Raw genomic sequence first — 17,763 nt, 5'->3', positions numbered from 1 at the left:
CCCAAACACGATGGAGTTATGATGAGTAGAGTAGGAGTTCTGGTGACCAACTCCTGACTCCATCATGAGACCCTGGACCTCATCTAGATCGATGGTGCTCGTCAGGGGAAATCTATTGACCCCAAACACGATGGAGTTATGATGAGTAGATTAGGAGTTCTGGTGACCAACTCCTGACTCCATCATGAGATCCTGGACGTCATCTAGATCGATGGTGTTCGTCAGGGCAAATCTATTGAGCCCAAACACGATGGAGTTATGATGAGTAGATTAGGAGTTCTATTGACCAACTCCTGACTAAATCATGAGACCCTGGACCTCATCTAGATTGATGGTGCTCGTCAGGGCAACTCCATTGAGCCCAAACACGATGAGGTTATGATGAGTAGATTAGGAGTTCTGGTGACCAACTCCTGACTCCATCATGAGACCCTGTACCTCATCTAGATCTATGGTGCTCGTCAGGGCAAATCTTTTGAGCCCAAACACGATGGAATTATAATGAGTAGATTAGGAGTTCTAGTGACCAACTCCTTACTCCATCATGAGACCCTGGACTTTATCTAGATTGATGGTGCTCGTCAGGGCAAATCTATTGAGCCCAAACACGATGGAGTTATGATGAGTAGATTAAGAGTCCTGGTGACCAACTCCTGACTCCATCATGAGATCCTGGACGTCATCTAGATCGATGGTGTTCGTCAGGGCAAATCTATTGAGCCCAAACACGATGGAGTTATGATGAGTAGATTAGGAGTTCTATTGACCAACTCCTGACTAAATCATGAGACCCTGGACCTCATCTAGATTGATGGTGCTCGTCAGGGCAACTCCATTGAGCCCAAACACGATGAGGTTATGATGAGTAGATTAGGAGTTCTGGTGACCAACTCCTGACTCCATCATGAGACCCTGTACCTCATCTAGATCTATGGTGCTCGTCAGGGCAAATCTTTTGAGCCCAAACACGATGGAATTATAATGAGTAGATTAGGAGTTCTAGTGACCAACTCCTTACTCCATCATGAGACCCTGGACTTTATCTAGATTGATGGTGCTCGTCAGGGCAAATCTATTGAGCCCAAACACGATGGAGTTATGATGAGTAGATTAAGAGTCCTGGTGACCAACTCCTGACTCCATCATGAGACCCTGGACCTCATCTAGATCGATGGTGTTCGTCAGGGCAAATCTTTTGAGCCCAAACACGATGGGATTATAATTAGTAGATTAGGAGTTCTGGTGACCAACTCCTAACTCCATCATGAGAACTTGGACTTCATCCGGGTCAAAAATAATAATGCAAACCCTAACGTAATTTCAAGTGAAAATGCGTTTTTCAGAAAATCGCAGCCAAATAACACTAGACCCTACTCATAGTGTTGTGTTCCTGCCGGTGAGTAAGGTTGCCAGAGCTCAACGAGGGGCGGGAGGGGGTTTGGGTCGGCAACGCGCATGTAACTCCTCTGGAGTTGCAGGCGTACATAGGCTACGGATCCTGCTTACCATCAGGCGGGCCGTATGCTTGTTTGCCACCGACGTAGTATAAAAAAAGTAACACTGAAAATCCATCAATAAGCGAGTCTGTTGTTAGGCATACTGTAAAAAATGAACTTTTATTAAGATTTTCTAATCGCAGTATATAGCACTTCTCGGAACTCCGTAGCTGATTACGAACGCAACGAATGCTTGACAATCGAGCACAGATCCGTCCTCTAAGCGCGCTCCGCGCGGACTGAGAGCGTGGCGTCGGTGCTGCGTGATTTATACGTGTTTAAAAAAAATATAAATTTACGGCAATGTAGGTCCCATAGTTATGTTTTTTTTTTTATAGGTTAACATAAAGTTACAGTTTGCTATAATATTATTTTTAAAGCAAAATATGCGTACAATTTGCGGAAAAAAAAAACCCTGTTTTCGCCAAAAAATGAAGAATAATATCGGAAGGTATTTTATCAGTTTTTTCAAATGAATCTTCGATTGTTAATCATTCCAGCCCCTCGTACGAGATATGTTGAATCAAATTGTAGTCATTCATGTACCAAATGATTCTTGTTTATAGCAAAATTGAGAACCGAAACGCCACATCTCACTGCAAAATTTGGAAAAGACTCCCAAAAAACCTCATTAAAAAAGAGGTTTAAAAGAGAAAATGAAAATTTGAACTGTTGGAGCCCTTAGTTTAGGAAACGATTATTTAAGTACGTTACCAGTTTTTGAATAAATACTAATAGTTACGTCGTAATCTTGAATGAAAACGGAAGCATTTTACAAAATACGCTCGTCTGTAGGAATAAGGCCTCTTAAAAGGAAAATACACTTAAAAGCTATTTATAAAGAAGAAAGTCCCAAATTCAAGAAAGCGACCCTTTGGATCCGTTTCAAATAATTAACGAATGACCTGTAATAAAACACGCTGCTTTCAATCTTTCCTTTGTTTGTCAGACTCTAATTAAATTAGAAAATATTTAATTGTTCCTTAGGAATCATATTTGATTGGCCTGAACCTTCGAATTCACGATTTTTGAATATTAAGTATTTTCAATTCCCGGGGCTAGTTTGATCTGTGGAATGTGTTGGGCTTCATACATTTCACGACTCTTCTCTTTCAGCACAGACTCTATTTATTTATCTATAGATGGCTATGTATGATGAACCTTCGTGGACCTCAGCTGCCAGCAGCTCCGTTGGTGAGTTGAGGAATGGCAGCCACCAAAACAGGTAAAAAAAATTGTCATTGCCTCCCGTTTGATACTTTGTCATTGCTATTGAGATGCTATTGTTAATTTAAAAAATCAACAGCCGGTTATATCGCGGTGGTAAGGAAGTCAGCTGGTCGCATGAACATATAAAAAATAAGCGCTCTACCTTTTTATGACAGCAATAACAAATCATGATACTTTGCATGTAGCAAGTGAAACGCCATAAACAGATTACACAATTTACACATTACACACACTTTGCGGACATAAAGTGGTAAGGCGCGCATTTTTTACATGTTCATTTCAGCTGACGGTCTTTCCACCGTGTTACAACTGGCTAACGGTTTTTTTATATATTTAAAACAGCGTCTATAGTATCTTCTGACAAAGGCGATGACTGACGAAATATCATCCTGGCCCGCGGTCTATTGCTTTTGTTCCATTAGATTCCTTTTAAACTCTTTTTAATGTCCAAAAAATGGTTACATAAAAAAAGTTTGTTGGCTTTTTACGATTATGAAATGTCCGGAATCTTCTATCTTGATATGAAAATGCATTGGTTTTTATACGTTTTATTGAGAAAAAAAATACAACGAAGCAGATAATCAATTACATTTATATAAACATCTACATGAATTTATTAATAACCTTCAATAGGGTTGTTTCCAATTTTTTGATCACCTAAGAACTGTCAACATGGGGCCTACCGCGAAAACTGAAAATCACATATTGCGGGGATCAATACAATACCTTTTGACACACGTCAAAAGATATTTTAAATTCAATATTTACAAAAATATGCTCATTAGAGGTCAACTAAAGTTAGTTTAACATGTTCTTATAATCCATAACAATTTATTGGGATACAATTCTAACCTAAGATTTGTAGATGGAAACAACCCTATTGTTAATTAACAACTTTACTGAAAGACGGGGCTGCAACAGTTTGAAATGTATGAAAATTTACTACTACTTATGTTACGGATACAATATTATGAAAGATCTTAACGAAATATCTCATATTATATTAATAAATTCAAATTATTTACCTTTTTTGTTAGATACCTGGAAAGCTGCCTGCCCCAATAAAGAACTTGCCTGAGATGCGCCATTAACAACACCATTGAGATGAGCCGCTCTGCGTATCACATACCAGCGTATCTTAATGAAACGGCCACTAGCCCTGCAGAGCGAGCTCGTTTTGTTGCTGGAATGAAATGGGAATCTGGCGCATAGCTGCAAGCACTCCTTTCCAGTAAACTGGCCACTCTGCTAACTAGCAGTAGGTACTATTAGGCTCACGATATCGCTGCGCTTGGGGGCGGCGTCTAGCGCATGACGATGGGAAGAGGCAGGGTCAACCCCTCGTCTGGGACGTCATGTGCGTGGATATCTTCGCGCCGTCCCATCTTCCGGGGGCATCAGCTAAGGCTGGCGCTGCTGCCGATGCGGCCGAGCATATCAAGTGGCACAAATATACAACCAATGACAACGGCTGCATGTTTGAGCCATTTGGAGTGGAGACGCTCGAGCCGTAGGGTCAAGGCGCGCACGGGATCTTCAAAGCTATGCAACGCAACCTAATATAGGTACAGGTGACCGAAAGGTTGGAGCATACCTCGCCCAGCGCATTAGTGTTACCGTCCAGCATGGCAACGTCGCTAGCCTTCTGGGCACTCTTCCGGACGGATCAGATACATGGCCAATTTTTCATTTGTAGGCTTTTCATGTCGTTTTAGTTTTGTTTTGTTTAGTTTAATTTATTTTTGATAGTATTTTTTTTTAAATATATGTTTCTAAAATACGGAAACCTATATGAGTTGTAACTCTACAGGCAGATTAGAAATATGATATACATAGAATTTACCCATATAAAGAGATCTGGATGTGCATTTAATGTGCATTTTATACTGACTCTACTTTGAGTCAAAGTAGGCAGTCTCGATTACACGTGTAACTTGAACAAACAGCATGCAATACATTGAAAGAAAAACAACAGGCACTTTATTTTTTCTTTGTTATCATTTACTTAAAAGGTGGTTATTTTTATGTGGTATTTATTCATGAAAAAACAGCAAGGTTATAAATTCTTTGACATTACACGGAGTCTCAGTTATCGCGCTTCAGCGATGATGGTCGTGTTCATTATATTGTTGGGTGTGGGGGTTGGAGTGTCAGCAACGTCGCCAAGGGAGCCAAAAGGTAAAAGTTACAAGCGATCTTCCAGATTTTCTTTCAAAAGTGAATTATTGGTTTAATATTTTACATGCGTTTTAATACTTTAGACTGCATTCGAACCCTTGAGTATGACCTAAACTAATTTAAAATTATTGTCATGACAATAAAACGAGTGTACCTAATCAGAATGTATAGTATCAGTACTATGAATAAAGTTGTATACTTTCATGAACTTTATTTCAGAAACACTTCCGGTCGTCCCGATCGTGCCCATAGAGTGCGGTCCCAACTCACACTTCGAGCGATGTTCTAAAATATGCCCTCCACAAAATTGTTCAGCACTTATAGACCCATACTGGTTGTGCGAGAATCCAGGTTGCAAACCCGAATGTAGATGCAACGACGGTTTTTATCGTCAGAACGGAATATGCATTTCTCGGGACGAGTGTCGTAAGATTTCACCACTTTATATTACGAGAACTTTATTTGGGTATATGATACTGCTATCTAAATGTTTTTCGTTATGTACCTATGCAGCGTAAAAGTGCATGTTAGCAGCACCAAAATTGTCTATTTGACTACCTACCCATACTATCCATATTTCAAAAGTCAATGCTGCCATCGTTGTTCGAAAGGGCTGGAGTCATCATTGGTCGCTTTTAATGCTTTGATGATATCAAAGTAAAGGCTTGTAAAATTGTAGCTTATTGCTTCGTGAAATTGTCACTGGTAATTTTTTTTTTTTGCTTTACGAATAAACAATAGTTACATGAAACATTAGTAAGTTAGAGTAAAAAGTCGAAAACATGAACACTATAATTTTTAAACAGACCTTTAAAACCTTTCCTTTTTAGAAGACGATTAATATGTAGGTAGCTGTTATCAGCGTATGGGTATATGTAACTATATTACTAGTATTATCTAACATTAAATAGCATTTCTCCGTAGAATTAAACTAACACTAGACAGATTGCTTGTTAATTTATTCATAAGTGGAAAATCCCTCAACGGATGAATAAATGGGAAGGCATTCGGGAGGTCTATTCAGATAGTTAGTAATTTCTTATTTATTTGTAATGGATATATGCGGCTTTCCATTACAAAAGGGTCATTATGCTCCCTGTGATTAAGGTTCCTTTTCTATGGAAAGCCACATATGACCTGTATGCTGTCAAAACTGAAGAAATGACACTTTTGACAGCTGAAAGTTCCATTAGAAATTAATAACTAAAGGGAAATTACTTGCGGGGTTTTATTGAGTAGACTTCCGGGACTTTATTTTTAAGAATACCGCACTAAATTCAAACATATTATATTGCGACGTACAACGTATTCACATAGAAAATTTCGCGTTTTTATAAGTTTCATAAAAAACGTCTCAATAAAATTTGTAGCGTTTACTTACATTTACAGTCGCACAATGTGGTCCTCTGGAGCGCTACGTCGCCGACAGCACCGAATGTCAGAGAACATGCGCCAACTACAAGGTCACTGCACCTCGGAGCCTGTGTAAGCCCTTCTCGGGTTGCGTCTGTGTAGAAGGGCGGGTGAGGCTGAACGATAACGCCACTGGTCCCTGTGTGCTTACAAAAGATTGCCGTAAGTAATCAGTTCCAAAAACAATCTTACCTATTATTAGCGCGGATTTTAAGCAAATAACTTAATTTTCATGAAAATTAAACATTAATTTTACATTTTACGTAAATGACGCATAGTACCAAATTAATAGGAACTGTCAAAACTTCAAGTGAAAATCTTATCATGTCATAGTCTTTTTTCTTTATTGATCGAAGCGTAGCGAAGGTCTACGTTTTGAGTCGGGCAATCAGAGGGTCTACCGCGAACCTCTTTCGACGTGTTGCCTCCCTGTCACACTTACGTACGAATTTACAAGTGCGACAAAGAGGCAACACGTCGAACTTGGTTCGCGGTAGGCCCTCTGCTTTCGTATGTCCGGATGTTCTCCTCTATAGGGGACTGATTTTTGAATTTCGAGCGCTCGAATTCGTTACTCGATAATCTGCGGAAAACGGCGAATTGATATTTTTGAAATACGAGCAATAGAAATTGGGAATCTAGTGGTATTGACCACTCGTCTTCAATTCTATTAGTAGAATTTAAATGCCTAGTAGTGGAGATAAATTGAAGGGAATTACACGAAATCGAGCACTCGAAATTCAAAAATCGGCCCCCTGGTCGCAATTCTCAACCGATTCGCGTGAAATTTTGTGACCATAAGAATTATTTTGTCGATCCAGTTTTTGGATTTTTTCAAATGGCGGATTCATGGTACGTCGCGCCTAAACAAATAGCCGTATCGACATCATAAGAGTTTCTTCCTTGTGAGACATGTTTACAGAGTGATTTGCGAAAAATTCAGATATTTTAGAACGCTGGTTTTGGGGGGTTTTTAGATATTTAGGGTTTTACTGGAAAATAAGTAGCCTGATTTCACCATGTCACATATATCCATTCGTGGCTCAGTTTGTATTTTATTTTGCATTTAAATTTCGTATTGTCAGCCGGCAGTATTGTCGCTGCAATGGTACTACAGTAGTTGACTGTTATGCAGTCAGCGAGCGGCAGTAATGTCGCGCTACAAATACTACGGCAGTAGTGCAGCTGTGGTCGGGAATCCGAACGTTAACTTTACATTGCTTACAGTAGTGGTCGACCTTGGGTATCTTACTGTAGGTTGTTTATACGTTGCACTTTCTCGGGTTCAATGTTTTAATAAAATAATCCTATAGCCTTCTAATTTAGATCGCCTCGCTAAAATTAGGACTATGAAACTCCTTCTATTGCCACTCGACGACTTCGAGGAGGAATAAATACTGAAAAGACTGGCAAGCCAAACAAACCAACGCATCATCTCGATCTCACGCAAACGAAGCATCTCGGTGACGGCTTACAAGCCAATTATGTATTCAAAAATAACTATGTACTCTTGCCAATTTAGTTTTTATAGTTTCTTCTAAATAGTAGAGCCATACATTTATTCACTTTTAAGCTATGCTCGCTAGGTCTACAACAGCTCACAGAGCTACTAGTTTTATTATTAACTCAAAATTCAGTGGATTCTGTCACTCTAGTGTCTAAACACACCATTGTTGTGTTTGGCAGTTACTAAGGATATTTCTTTCAAGCTAGGGACGGTGAAGGTAAGGAATACAATCTCCATAGGCAGAACTGTTGCAAAAGTGGCCAGCTGTCAGCTATAAATAATAGTTCCAAATCTCTCCAGAGTAGCGCTAGAGTAGCTAAAAACCTAGGCGTTATTGATTTTTTTTTTATATTCTAGGTATTGTACCGCCACTTACTCGTATTTAAGGTTTTTTGACGGTAAATTTTTGGTACATGGAGATTGTATTTCTTACCTCCACCTTCCCTAATTCAAGCTATTTAGATGTTTCCTCTATATGACGGATGCGCCGACGCGCCATTACACTCAATTTGCATATCTTTATGTGAATGATTCTCTTTAATGTACCTACCCTACAAATGCTTTCAAGGGAATACAAAGAGAACACAACTTTTGTCAAGATCACTCTATCACTTAATTACCACGCAGAAAGAGACGGGAATTCGAACATACGTCACGTTCGAGGTCATTTTCATCACAACAAAATGCCTTAGCCGGGATATCTAGCTCGAATAATCGTAAAAACCGTTGCCGTGAAAAACGAAGTAATTGCCATTACGAATGTTATAAAAACCAGCTCAGGTTACATAATTATTTAGTTAGTAGGTAATATAAAACAGATACTTCAGATGCTAAACTTTCACGATTATTCTTACACAACTCTTTTTTACTAAATACTAAACAAAACTAAAGGACGTAATAATCGTAATTTCAAGTTAATTATGCGCGATCGGATGCCGTTTTAATAAGTTATAATAATAATAAGTCCTCGGATTTTTAAATCTAATTCTATTTTAAGCAAACATTTTTACAAGACTAAGATAGAATTTTAATATAATAATGGACCATATCGATCCTTACATTTTTCCCAACAAGCAAGGAAGATATAGCTAAATTTAGCTACGTAACTTGAGGCGATTCGAACTTTGATAATCTTACAATAGACGATCAATAAAAACAGGCCTCAAGCTAGCTAAATATAGCTACATCGAAAGGTTTTTTGAAATATTTCTTGGTCTGACTCCCATCGTCACGGGGGACACATTGTTCTTACTCCTAATAATATATTTCGTGTTTTGTTGATATATTCTCTACCTCTAACTGACCCTGGAAAAGGCCATAGAGGAAGTTATTTCTCGGTATATAACAGAGAATATTATTATTTCTCGTTTTATCACAAAGACAGAAACGCAAACACAGCAATCAGACTTATATTTGAATAATCTTTTTTTTATTATTTAACAGCCCCTCGGCCATGTCCACTCCATGAACACTGGGAAGATTGTCCTAGTATATGCGCCAACGAAACGTGTATTTCGAAAAGTCCGACTTACAAATGCCTGTTGCCAGCTATTCCGCTACCGTGCAAAGGGCGATGCATGTGCGACAAGGGATATTTGAGGAATCATGTCGGAGACTGTATACCTGAGAATCATTGCCGTAAGTCTGTTTACTTTTTACCGCTTCGTTTCTTTACAGAAAATGCATGTTATGTTAAAAAAAGATAGATTAATCGCGTCCTATGTATATACGCAATAATATGTTTCCGTCCCGGCCGTAAAGAAACATATAAGTAGTATATTATACATATAGTCGAAACAATGACGCCGTCTGGCGCTGCGTTTTAGTTTACAACTTTAATGACATAATTTCACACGCTCTCGTAAAAACAGAAAACGGATCCTCTTACGTAAGCATTTTGTTAAGATTAAATGTCTGTAGGTACCTCAGACTCAGTTTGTATTTCATAATCTGAGGATGATGCTTCAACTGAGATTTGAGCGCAGTAAAAGGACGTTAATTTACTGTGTTTATTTTTTGTTCCATAAAAAATTTATACATGTAATTTTCACAGCAATTAAGGAATGTCCAATAAATGAAGTGTGGCGCTGCGCCTCTATGTGCCCGCGGGATTCCTGCAAGCGGCTCGAGCCCGGCTTCCAATGTCCGTCGGGTATCATATCAGTATGCATACCCGCCTGCGCCTGCAAAGACGGATATCTCAGAAACGACGAAGGAATTTGCATACCAAGGAAATTATGTCGTAAGTTTCTGTTTTTAGGGTTCAGTAGTACAAAAGAAATTCTTAGTTTTGCCACGTCAGTTCGCGTATATGCTGTCCCTCGACCGTTTACCTCATTGAATATTACGTGCTAGAAATCTGTAATTTTGACAAGATATTTTATATCATACGTTGTCTCCTCTAGGTAGTATGATACCCAAACGTAAAGTGCAGTATCGTTGGATGTATCACTCAAAAATGTGTCCGTTTGTAATACATTCAGGCTTCAAGCAAGTAACCCTACCAACTACCGGATAACGTTTTTGAATTTTATTTTAAACGGGTTACTCACGTAAGTTTAGTCGGTTATGTTATCATTCTGTTAAGGGCCGACAAGGGCATAAATTAAGGCACAATAAATGTTAAACTTACGTTTATTAACCTCTATGTACAATAAAACTTAACTATCCTAAAATTTGTTGGACGCTAGGAGCGTTTAGTCTGATGGTCGACTGGGTGCCGCTGCCTACCCACTGCCTGTCGTTTTAGCTAGCCCGATCTTCAAATATCAATATTTGTCGTACACCAAAAGGAAGTTTCGTTATGCTAAAACAAATAAACTTTCCGTTATTTCACGTTACTTTATGAAAATTACATTAACGGTCATAAACTGATTGTTTTTCTTATAACTAGGAACTCACCCCTTGGTGTAGTTGGCACGGCACTCCGGCTGGTTGGATTTCCAGATTGCACATATAATTTCGGTATAATAAATATTCCATATCACATTGCACAAGAACAGCGGAGGATGTTTACACGAGTCGCCATCACGAGCTCAAGTGTTCGTTCTAGGTATTTAATCTTTGTTGATTTCTCGTCATGACCGCAACCAATATTCTAAATCTAAACACTAATACACAAAATAAACAAATAAACATGGAAAGAATTCACCCGCTGCGGGGATTGCCCCGGGTGCCTCGAACTTGTTAGTAAAGCCCTCGCACCACTGGACCAACTGAGCAGATGGCATGCAGGCTCAAATAGGTGACCACTTCTAGCGACTAAAATCGATGCACCTTAATGCAACGACAGATGGCACATTATTGCTACCCCTCTTTACACCTGATACTAAAATTAAATACGTCATACACAGTGCCACTGATGAGTGAGGACAATGTCAAATATATAAAATGCCAGAAACTAACACATTAGACGTGCAACCTTAAACTTCCTGTTTAAATTCCCAATTAAATTCATATGGAAAAATACAGAAGTTTAAAAAAACTTGTTTTTTCGGCTTTGTTCATTTTTTTCGGAAGTATTGTAACTGAAATTTGCATTGTTTTTTTCGAAAGAAACTTGAAAAAAGCGGCCAAGTGCGAGTCGGACTCGCCCATGAAGGGTTCCGTACCATTTATGACGTATTAAAAAAAACTACTTACTTGATCTCGTTCAAACCAATTTTCGGTGGAAGTTTGCATGGTAATGTACATCATATTTTTTTTAGTTCTATCATTTTCTTATTTTAGAAGTTACAGGGGGGGGACATACATTTTACCACTTTGGAAGTGTCTATCGCGCAAACTATTCAGTTTAGAAAAAAAATGATATTAGAAACCTCAATATCATTTTTGAAGACCTATAGATACCCCACACGTATGGGTTCGTTTTTGCCATTTGGCTACGGAACCCTAAAAAACGAGTCGTTTGGAAATTTTTCCGTATTTTTCCGGGTTTTTCCAACTCTCTCAACTCAACAACCCACAAAGTAACCTCACTGACTATAGACCTATCGCCCTCCTTCCAACCGTATCAAAAATATTTGAAAGATGCATGGCAGACCGAATCTATACATTTTTAGAAAAATATGATTTGCTGTAAGAAAACCAGTTTGCTTTTCGCAAAAAACGCTCTACTATACTACCCTCGCAGTTTACTCATACATACAAACTATACTAGAATACCTTAAAAATAAACATTACGCTCTCGGTCTTCTGCTGGATATGTCTAAAGCGTATGACAGAGTATCCCATCCAATCCTCTTAACGAAACTGTATGAAATAGGTATCCGAGGCAATGCCTACTACTGGCTTAAATCATACCTCAAAAACCTCAACAATTCGTACAAATCGAACATCACCATACAGACTCTGGGCAACTACAAAAAATACAATCTAAGTGGATTACAATTAACAACTCCATACCCCAAGGCAGTGTCCTTGGATGTGTGTTATTCTTAATATATATCAACGACCTCCCAAAAGTCACTAACCATAAATGTATCCTATTCGCGGACGATATATCCCTCCTTTTTAAACACGAAAACTACTCTAACGATTTTTCAAGTATAAAAGAAGCGTTCACTAATATATCGGAGTGGCTACGAGACCACAACTTGGTAATAAACACATCCAAAACAAAAACAATACAATTTAGACCATATCAAAAACGACCTCTTGATCTAACACCAGTTCTAAAGGACCTGAACATCCAAGAAGAGGCCGAATGCAACCTTCTAGGACTAACTATAGACACCCATCTCAACTGGAAAAAACATATAGCAAAAATAAAATCAAAATTATCTTCTTTCCTGTTCGCCTTCAGCATACTTAAGTCTAACACACACACCAATTGCGCCTTGTCTGCTTACTACGCATATGTGCAATCCTGGCTGAGCTACGGTCTATTGCTCTGGGGCCATACCAGCGACGCACATGACCTCTTTATCATGCAAAAAAAATGCATCCGCATATTAATTAACACTCCCCACCAGACTGAAAATTGTAAGTCTCATTTCCAGAATCTTCGAATATTGACCCTCCCCTCACTATACATTCTAAAAATAACGACCTTCGTAAAAAACAATATACATCTTTTCTAATATAATAAAAGTGAGCGCCGTAAGGACATCTTAATGCTCCCAGAATCCGTTTTAGATATCTTTAAAAAAGGCCTATATTACCGCGCGATAAAAATATATAATAAGCTACCAAAGGTTATAAAAAACATACAAAAAGTACATTTATTTGCAAATCGACTCAAGACTATCCTTATAATAAAATCATACTATTCCATAGACGAATTCATGCAGGACAACGATATAGATATTATATAGTGGTAGCTTCACAATTGTTACACAAATTAGTTAAGAAAAATCATATTTTAGATATAAGTAGCCTTTCGAAATATAGTTTTAAGGAAATTGCCATACCCCCCCGGGGTGCCATGTGAACTCTTTTATCACTTGTAACAACTTGTATTGTACCATGGTATGCAATAAATGATTACTTACTTACTTACTAACATCTAGGATTATCTACCCACTTTGTAATTTAGTCAGATGTCGGATTGCACACAATTCTAACTAAGACACTTGCTGAAGGCCCAAACCCCGTTTACAATAACCCACAAGCACAGTACCTAACAATTAAAATTCGTTTAACGGCTTATTTCCCTTTCCCTACCATATTGACGAGCGTTTTTTTTATTATCAAAAAACGTTATCTAATTGTATTTGCTATTTCACTGCCTTTGCGGGTGTTTATTATATTTACAATTTCTATGAGATTACATTAAAAATACCTTCTTTCATATAAAACAAAATTTGTTGAAATCGGTTTACAAAATAAAGAATTATCCCAAAAAAAACAACATACTTAGTATAGTTAGTAGTTACTTACACACAGGTCGCGAAAATTAGTTAGGCAATTTACCGATTGATGGCGCTGTTCACAATTATGCTTAGAATACTTGTCGTCAAAAGGCTTTCGTGTTTATTTTTAGACGATATAATTGAAAGTTTGTACAAAACCCTCGGTGCGTGAGTCGAACGGACTCGCACATAACCGGTTTTTCTTATTATTTTATATCAATTTTTTATTACATAAAATTCATTCTAAATATTATGTTTTATTTAAAAACCAGTACTTACTTGTTTCGTACTTTTTGTATCGCTTTTGAAGTCTTTACTGTATTATTGATTTATTTTCTGAGTGTCTAAGTATGTTTACAGCGGCATCTCTGCGTTGCGATATAAACGAAGTAGCAGTGGAGTGCCAAGCGTATCCACCGCAAACGTGCGAGTCTGTGTACACACTCTACAAGACGATAGAGGACCCGCCCTGCAACCCGGGCTGCGACTGCAGGCCTGGCTATTTGAGAAACAAGCGTAACATCTGCGTACCTAGCGATTATTGTCCAACAGGTTGTGTTATTTACCTTAATTATGGATATACATTTATGTGATAAATGTATTTATCTACACACATATCATAAACTCTCTATAATGCCTTCAAAATCCGTAAATACGAGTAATGGCCAACATTACGATAAACTGTTTTGTTACAATAAATTTCTTATCTGTGATGATGTTGTAATTGTTTCATAACTACAACAAAATCGATTTGGTTATGACTTCAAATTTGGAACATCTCTGAAAAAAAAGCAATTCCATTTGACCTCTACTCTAATATCAGTCGAGATGCATTTTTGTTCGAAATGAAATGTCAATTGCATACAATTTTGACATATCTCGCATGTTAGTTTGTTTCGAATGATACGGAAATAGGGTCGGGGGACTCTAGTTTGTCTCTGAATTTAAAAAAAAAAACTACGAATGCGTGACATGCGTGAAAAAAGATTTCATTTGCCGCCTTTTGACGTACAGTCTATATTTTAATTCGTTTTAAGTATAAAATGAATATGTTTTGTTATTTTTAAAGTAACTATAGCAAAAGTTTCGTGTAAAATGAGCGATAAAAATATTTCGGTGACGCCACCACATATCCGCGAGTTCCGCCAAGAGAGCAACGATGCCCTGTAATTTGGGTTAGTAAATATATCATAGAATGTTTATAATATGTGTGTAGATAAAATAGTGTTTGTAACTGTTCATAATTAGGCATTAAAACACTCGTGTGATCCTATTAAGAACCTCACTTCGTTCGTTTCTTAAAACCACACTCGTCTATTTTAATGCCTTTTATTATGTAGCAGTCACATAAACTACTATTAACATTATTTGATTAGTATTTATCCACACAAAACATACATTATCGACAATTTTTATTATTTTGTGTTTATATGCATCATTTAATTCGCCCCAACTTAAAATTACTTTGTACTTCTGTTCTGCCAGCAATAATATAACTATTGTACCTAACCCTTAAGATATTTTTAGTGCCTAACTGCAAATGTGGACCCAACCAAGAATACAAGAAATGCGGTACTATTTGCGAACCAAGTTGCTCTGATCTAGACAACCCACCGCAAGTGTGCCCTAAAGTATGCGTCGAAGGTTGCTTCTGCAAAGAAGGATTCCTTAAGGATGAACACGGAAATTGTGTTTATCCAAGTCAATGTCGTAAGTTATGACACTTATTATCTCACTTAACAACAACCAATAATGCCATAGAAAGTTACTTGTCTAGAATTTGTGATCAAATGTCGCCGAGCTGCTTGAACCCGGTCACCTCTATCATGATAATTTTATGTTACAATCAAGAACAGCGAAGATTATCTTCCAAATATCTTCTATGGACATTATTTTTCCAAAACGGCTCGAACTATGCCGATAAATAATTGAATAAAAATAATTTACAATCTAGGTATATGACGAGAAGTTTTTCAAAAAATAAAATAAAAACGCCAACAAGCCAAAAATGCAAATACTTAATTTATTTAAATGATTATTTACTTATGTTAAATTTGTAGCTCTGCCAATCTGTAACAAACCAAACGAAGTGGCAAAGGATTGCGGATCATATTGCGAGATGAGGACTTGTGAAAACTACAACAGAACTGACATCGGTTGCCCCGCCGTGTGCGTCCGCGGATGCTTCTGTCGTAAGGGTTACGTCAGGAATGCATACGGTGTTTGTATACACCCGAAAAAATGCCGTAAGCTATTTTAAAACTTACATATGATTTCGATTAATAGTTTGAACAATATTTTTACATCAGCTCCAATGTTTTCGTAACTGATGCATAATAAAGAGCCACAGACTCATAATAAATGTTATTCAGCACGTAGGTAAGATTCGTTTTTCGATCCCATTCGTTCAAGTCCACGGACCGATATGGCCGCTTTGCACCAAAAAGGGTAATGAGCGGACCGGAGCAGAATGGTGATGTACTTCAACCAAGATAGAATTTAAATTTTTCACCTTCATCTGTCAGCGGACTTTGCGGAGTGAGCAAGGTGGGAAATGAGAGTGATGGCCGTTAAAAACTAACCTGAGACGTATGACACAGTGGTTCCATTTTTACCTACTCCGTCAGTAGAAGCACATCTATGCAATTCGCCATTGCGAGTTAAGAGTCCGCACCAAGCTCGGCTTTCCATACAAACGTAATTACGCTCTCATCCCTAAAACGACTAGCGATATTGCTCTGAAACTTTGTACTTACAATAGGATTTGGTATATATGCCTGTAATTAGTTTATATAGCTTCAGATACCATAGTTAAAAAAATACAATTGAATTTAAGTTTTTTATACAAAACTTGATTTTGCTCATTCTCGTTTGTTTTATAAGTTGGAGCTATATAAACTAATTGCAGGCATAAATTTAATATACCTCACACCATTGTATGTACAAAATCCAACACATAGTTTTAAAATGAGAACGAAACTCCGTTTGTATGGGAAGGTGAAATTCGGCCTAGCTTGCTGCGGACTCTTAAACGGACTCCGTACGGAGACCGTTCCATTCGCAGTGGAAGGCGGGCATTACGGACCTCCAGTTATATAGTCGCAAGCGAAAACGAGACGGCTACCATCACTTGCAATTTTTTTAGCTACTAGCTAGCTACAAGATTACAGAATAACTTATTTAAAATACTGGCATGTCTACTTAAATTACCTAATAATATTTTCCATCACGCTTATTTAACCCATTCAGCGCTAATTACGAGACGATGTCATTTTGTCTCTACGATGTGTTTCCGCTACATACCGGGAAATCCATGTTATCGGCTACGACCTTAGCGGTGAATGTCTTAAATAAAACTGCAGTTTCGATAACAAAACATAAACTATATCAAATATTGTTTTACTGTAGCGTCTAAGCCAGTGTGCCTTCAAGAGCACGAAGAATACCACTCATGTGGATCCAGCTGCCCAGACAATTGTGAAAACTATATGAACCCGGACCGGATTTGCACAATGCAATGCGTCGCTGGGTGCAACTGCAAGAAAGGCTACGTCAGAAACCTCAAGGACGGCACTTGCATAAAGCCAGAACAATGTCGTAAGTTCGTCATTATCATGTTGATAATTAATAAAATAATTTGTTGCAGTCTATTTCAATATTTGTTCAGCGTCAAATTCAATTATTTATCGCCTTTTTATTATTCATTCATATAGGTATATAATGCAGTTTTGTCATCTATGCAGAATTTAATCATCATGATTTCATAACTTATGTTTTTAGGGTTCCGTAGGCGACTATTACTATAGGAATCCTTATAGTTTCGCCATGTCCATCTCTTCGTCTGTCCGCGGTTTTGCTCCGTGATCTTTAGTACTAGAAAGCGGCAATTTGGCATGGATACATAAATTATGCATGGCGACAGAAGATCAAAGGATTTATTTATGTTGTTGCAGCCACTAAGGAATGCACAGGCAACAACGAGGAGCTAAACTACTGCGCCTCCTATTGCCCTGTTACATGCGCAAACCGCTACACACAAGGCGACTGGGCTTGCATCACACTCTGCCGTGTGGCTTGTGACTGCATT

The 17,763-nt window shown here is 38.0% G+C and overlaps 1 protein-coding gene across 2 annotated transcripts in view; it reads left to right on the top strand.

Moving 5' to 3' along the window:
• Window positions 1-962: 962 nt before the first annotated feature.
• LOC133516145 (zonadhesin-like) overlaps window positions 963-17,763 on the top strand; it is a 51,314-nt gene continuing 34,513 nt past the window's right edge. Inside the window, exons 1-10 of one of the 2 annotated variants that reach the window (XM_061848921.1) lie at window positions 963-4,904; window positions 5,124-5,330; window positions 6,294-6,479; window positions 9,268-9,462; window positions 9,878-10,066; window positions 14,037-14,228; window positions 15,204-15,386; window positions 15,737-15,922; window positions 17,085-17,273; window positions 17,630-17,763. The exon at window positions 17,630-17,763 is cut by the window's right edge and continues 52 nt beyond it. In XM_061848921.1, coding sequence (XP_061704905.1) covers window positions 4,751-4,904; window positions 5,124-5,330; window positions 6,294-6,479; window positions 9,268-9,462; window positions 9,878-10,066; window positions 14,037-14,228; window positions 15,204-15,386; window positions 15,737-15,922; window positions 17,085-17,273; window positions 17,630-17,763 — 1,815 coding nt within the window. In that variant the 5' untranslated portion in view covers window positions 963-4,750. The remainder of the gene's footprint in view (window positions 4,905-5,123; window positions 5,331-6,293; window positions 6,480-9,267; window positions 9,463-9,877; window positions 10,067-14,036; window positions 14,229-15,203; window positions 15,387-15,736; window positions 15,923-17,084; window positions 17,274-17,629) is intronic. The other variant, XM_061848922.1, reaches the window with a different exon arrangement.

Source organism: Cydia pomonella, chromosome 3 (assembly GCF_033807575.1).
Source record: "Cydia pomonella isolate Wapato2018A chromosome 3, ilCydPomo1, whole genome shotgun sequence".
Taxonomy (NCBI): Eukaryota; Metazoa; Arthropoda; class Insecta; order Lepidoptera; family Tortricidae; genus Cydia; species Cydia pomonella.
The sequence above is the reverse complement of the archived record's forward strand: the minus strand, read 5'-3'. Positions and strand labels throughout refer to the sequence as shown.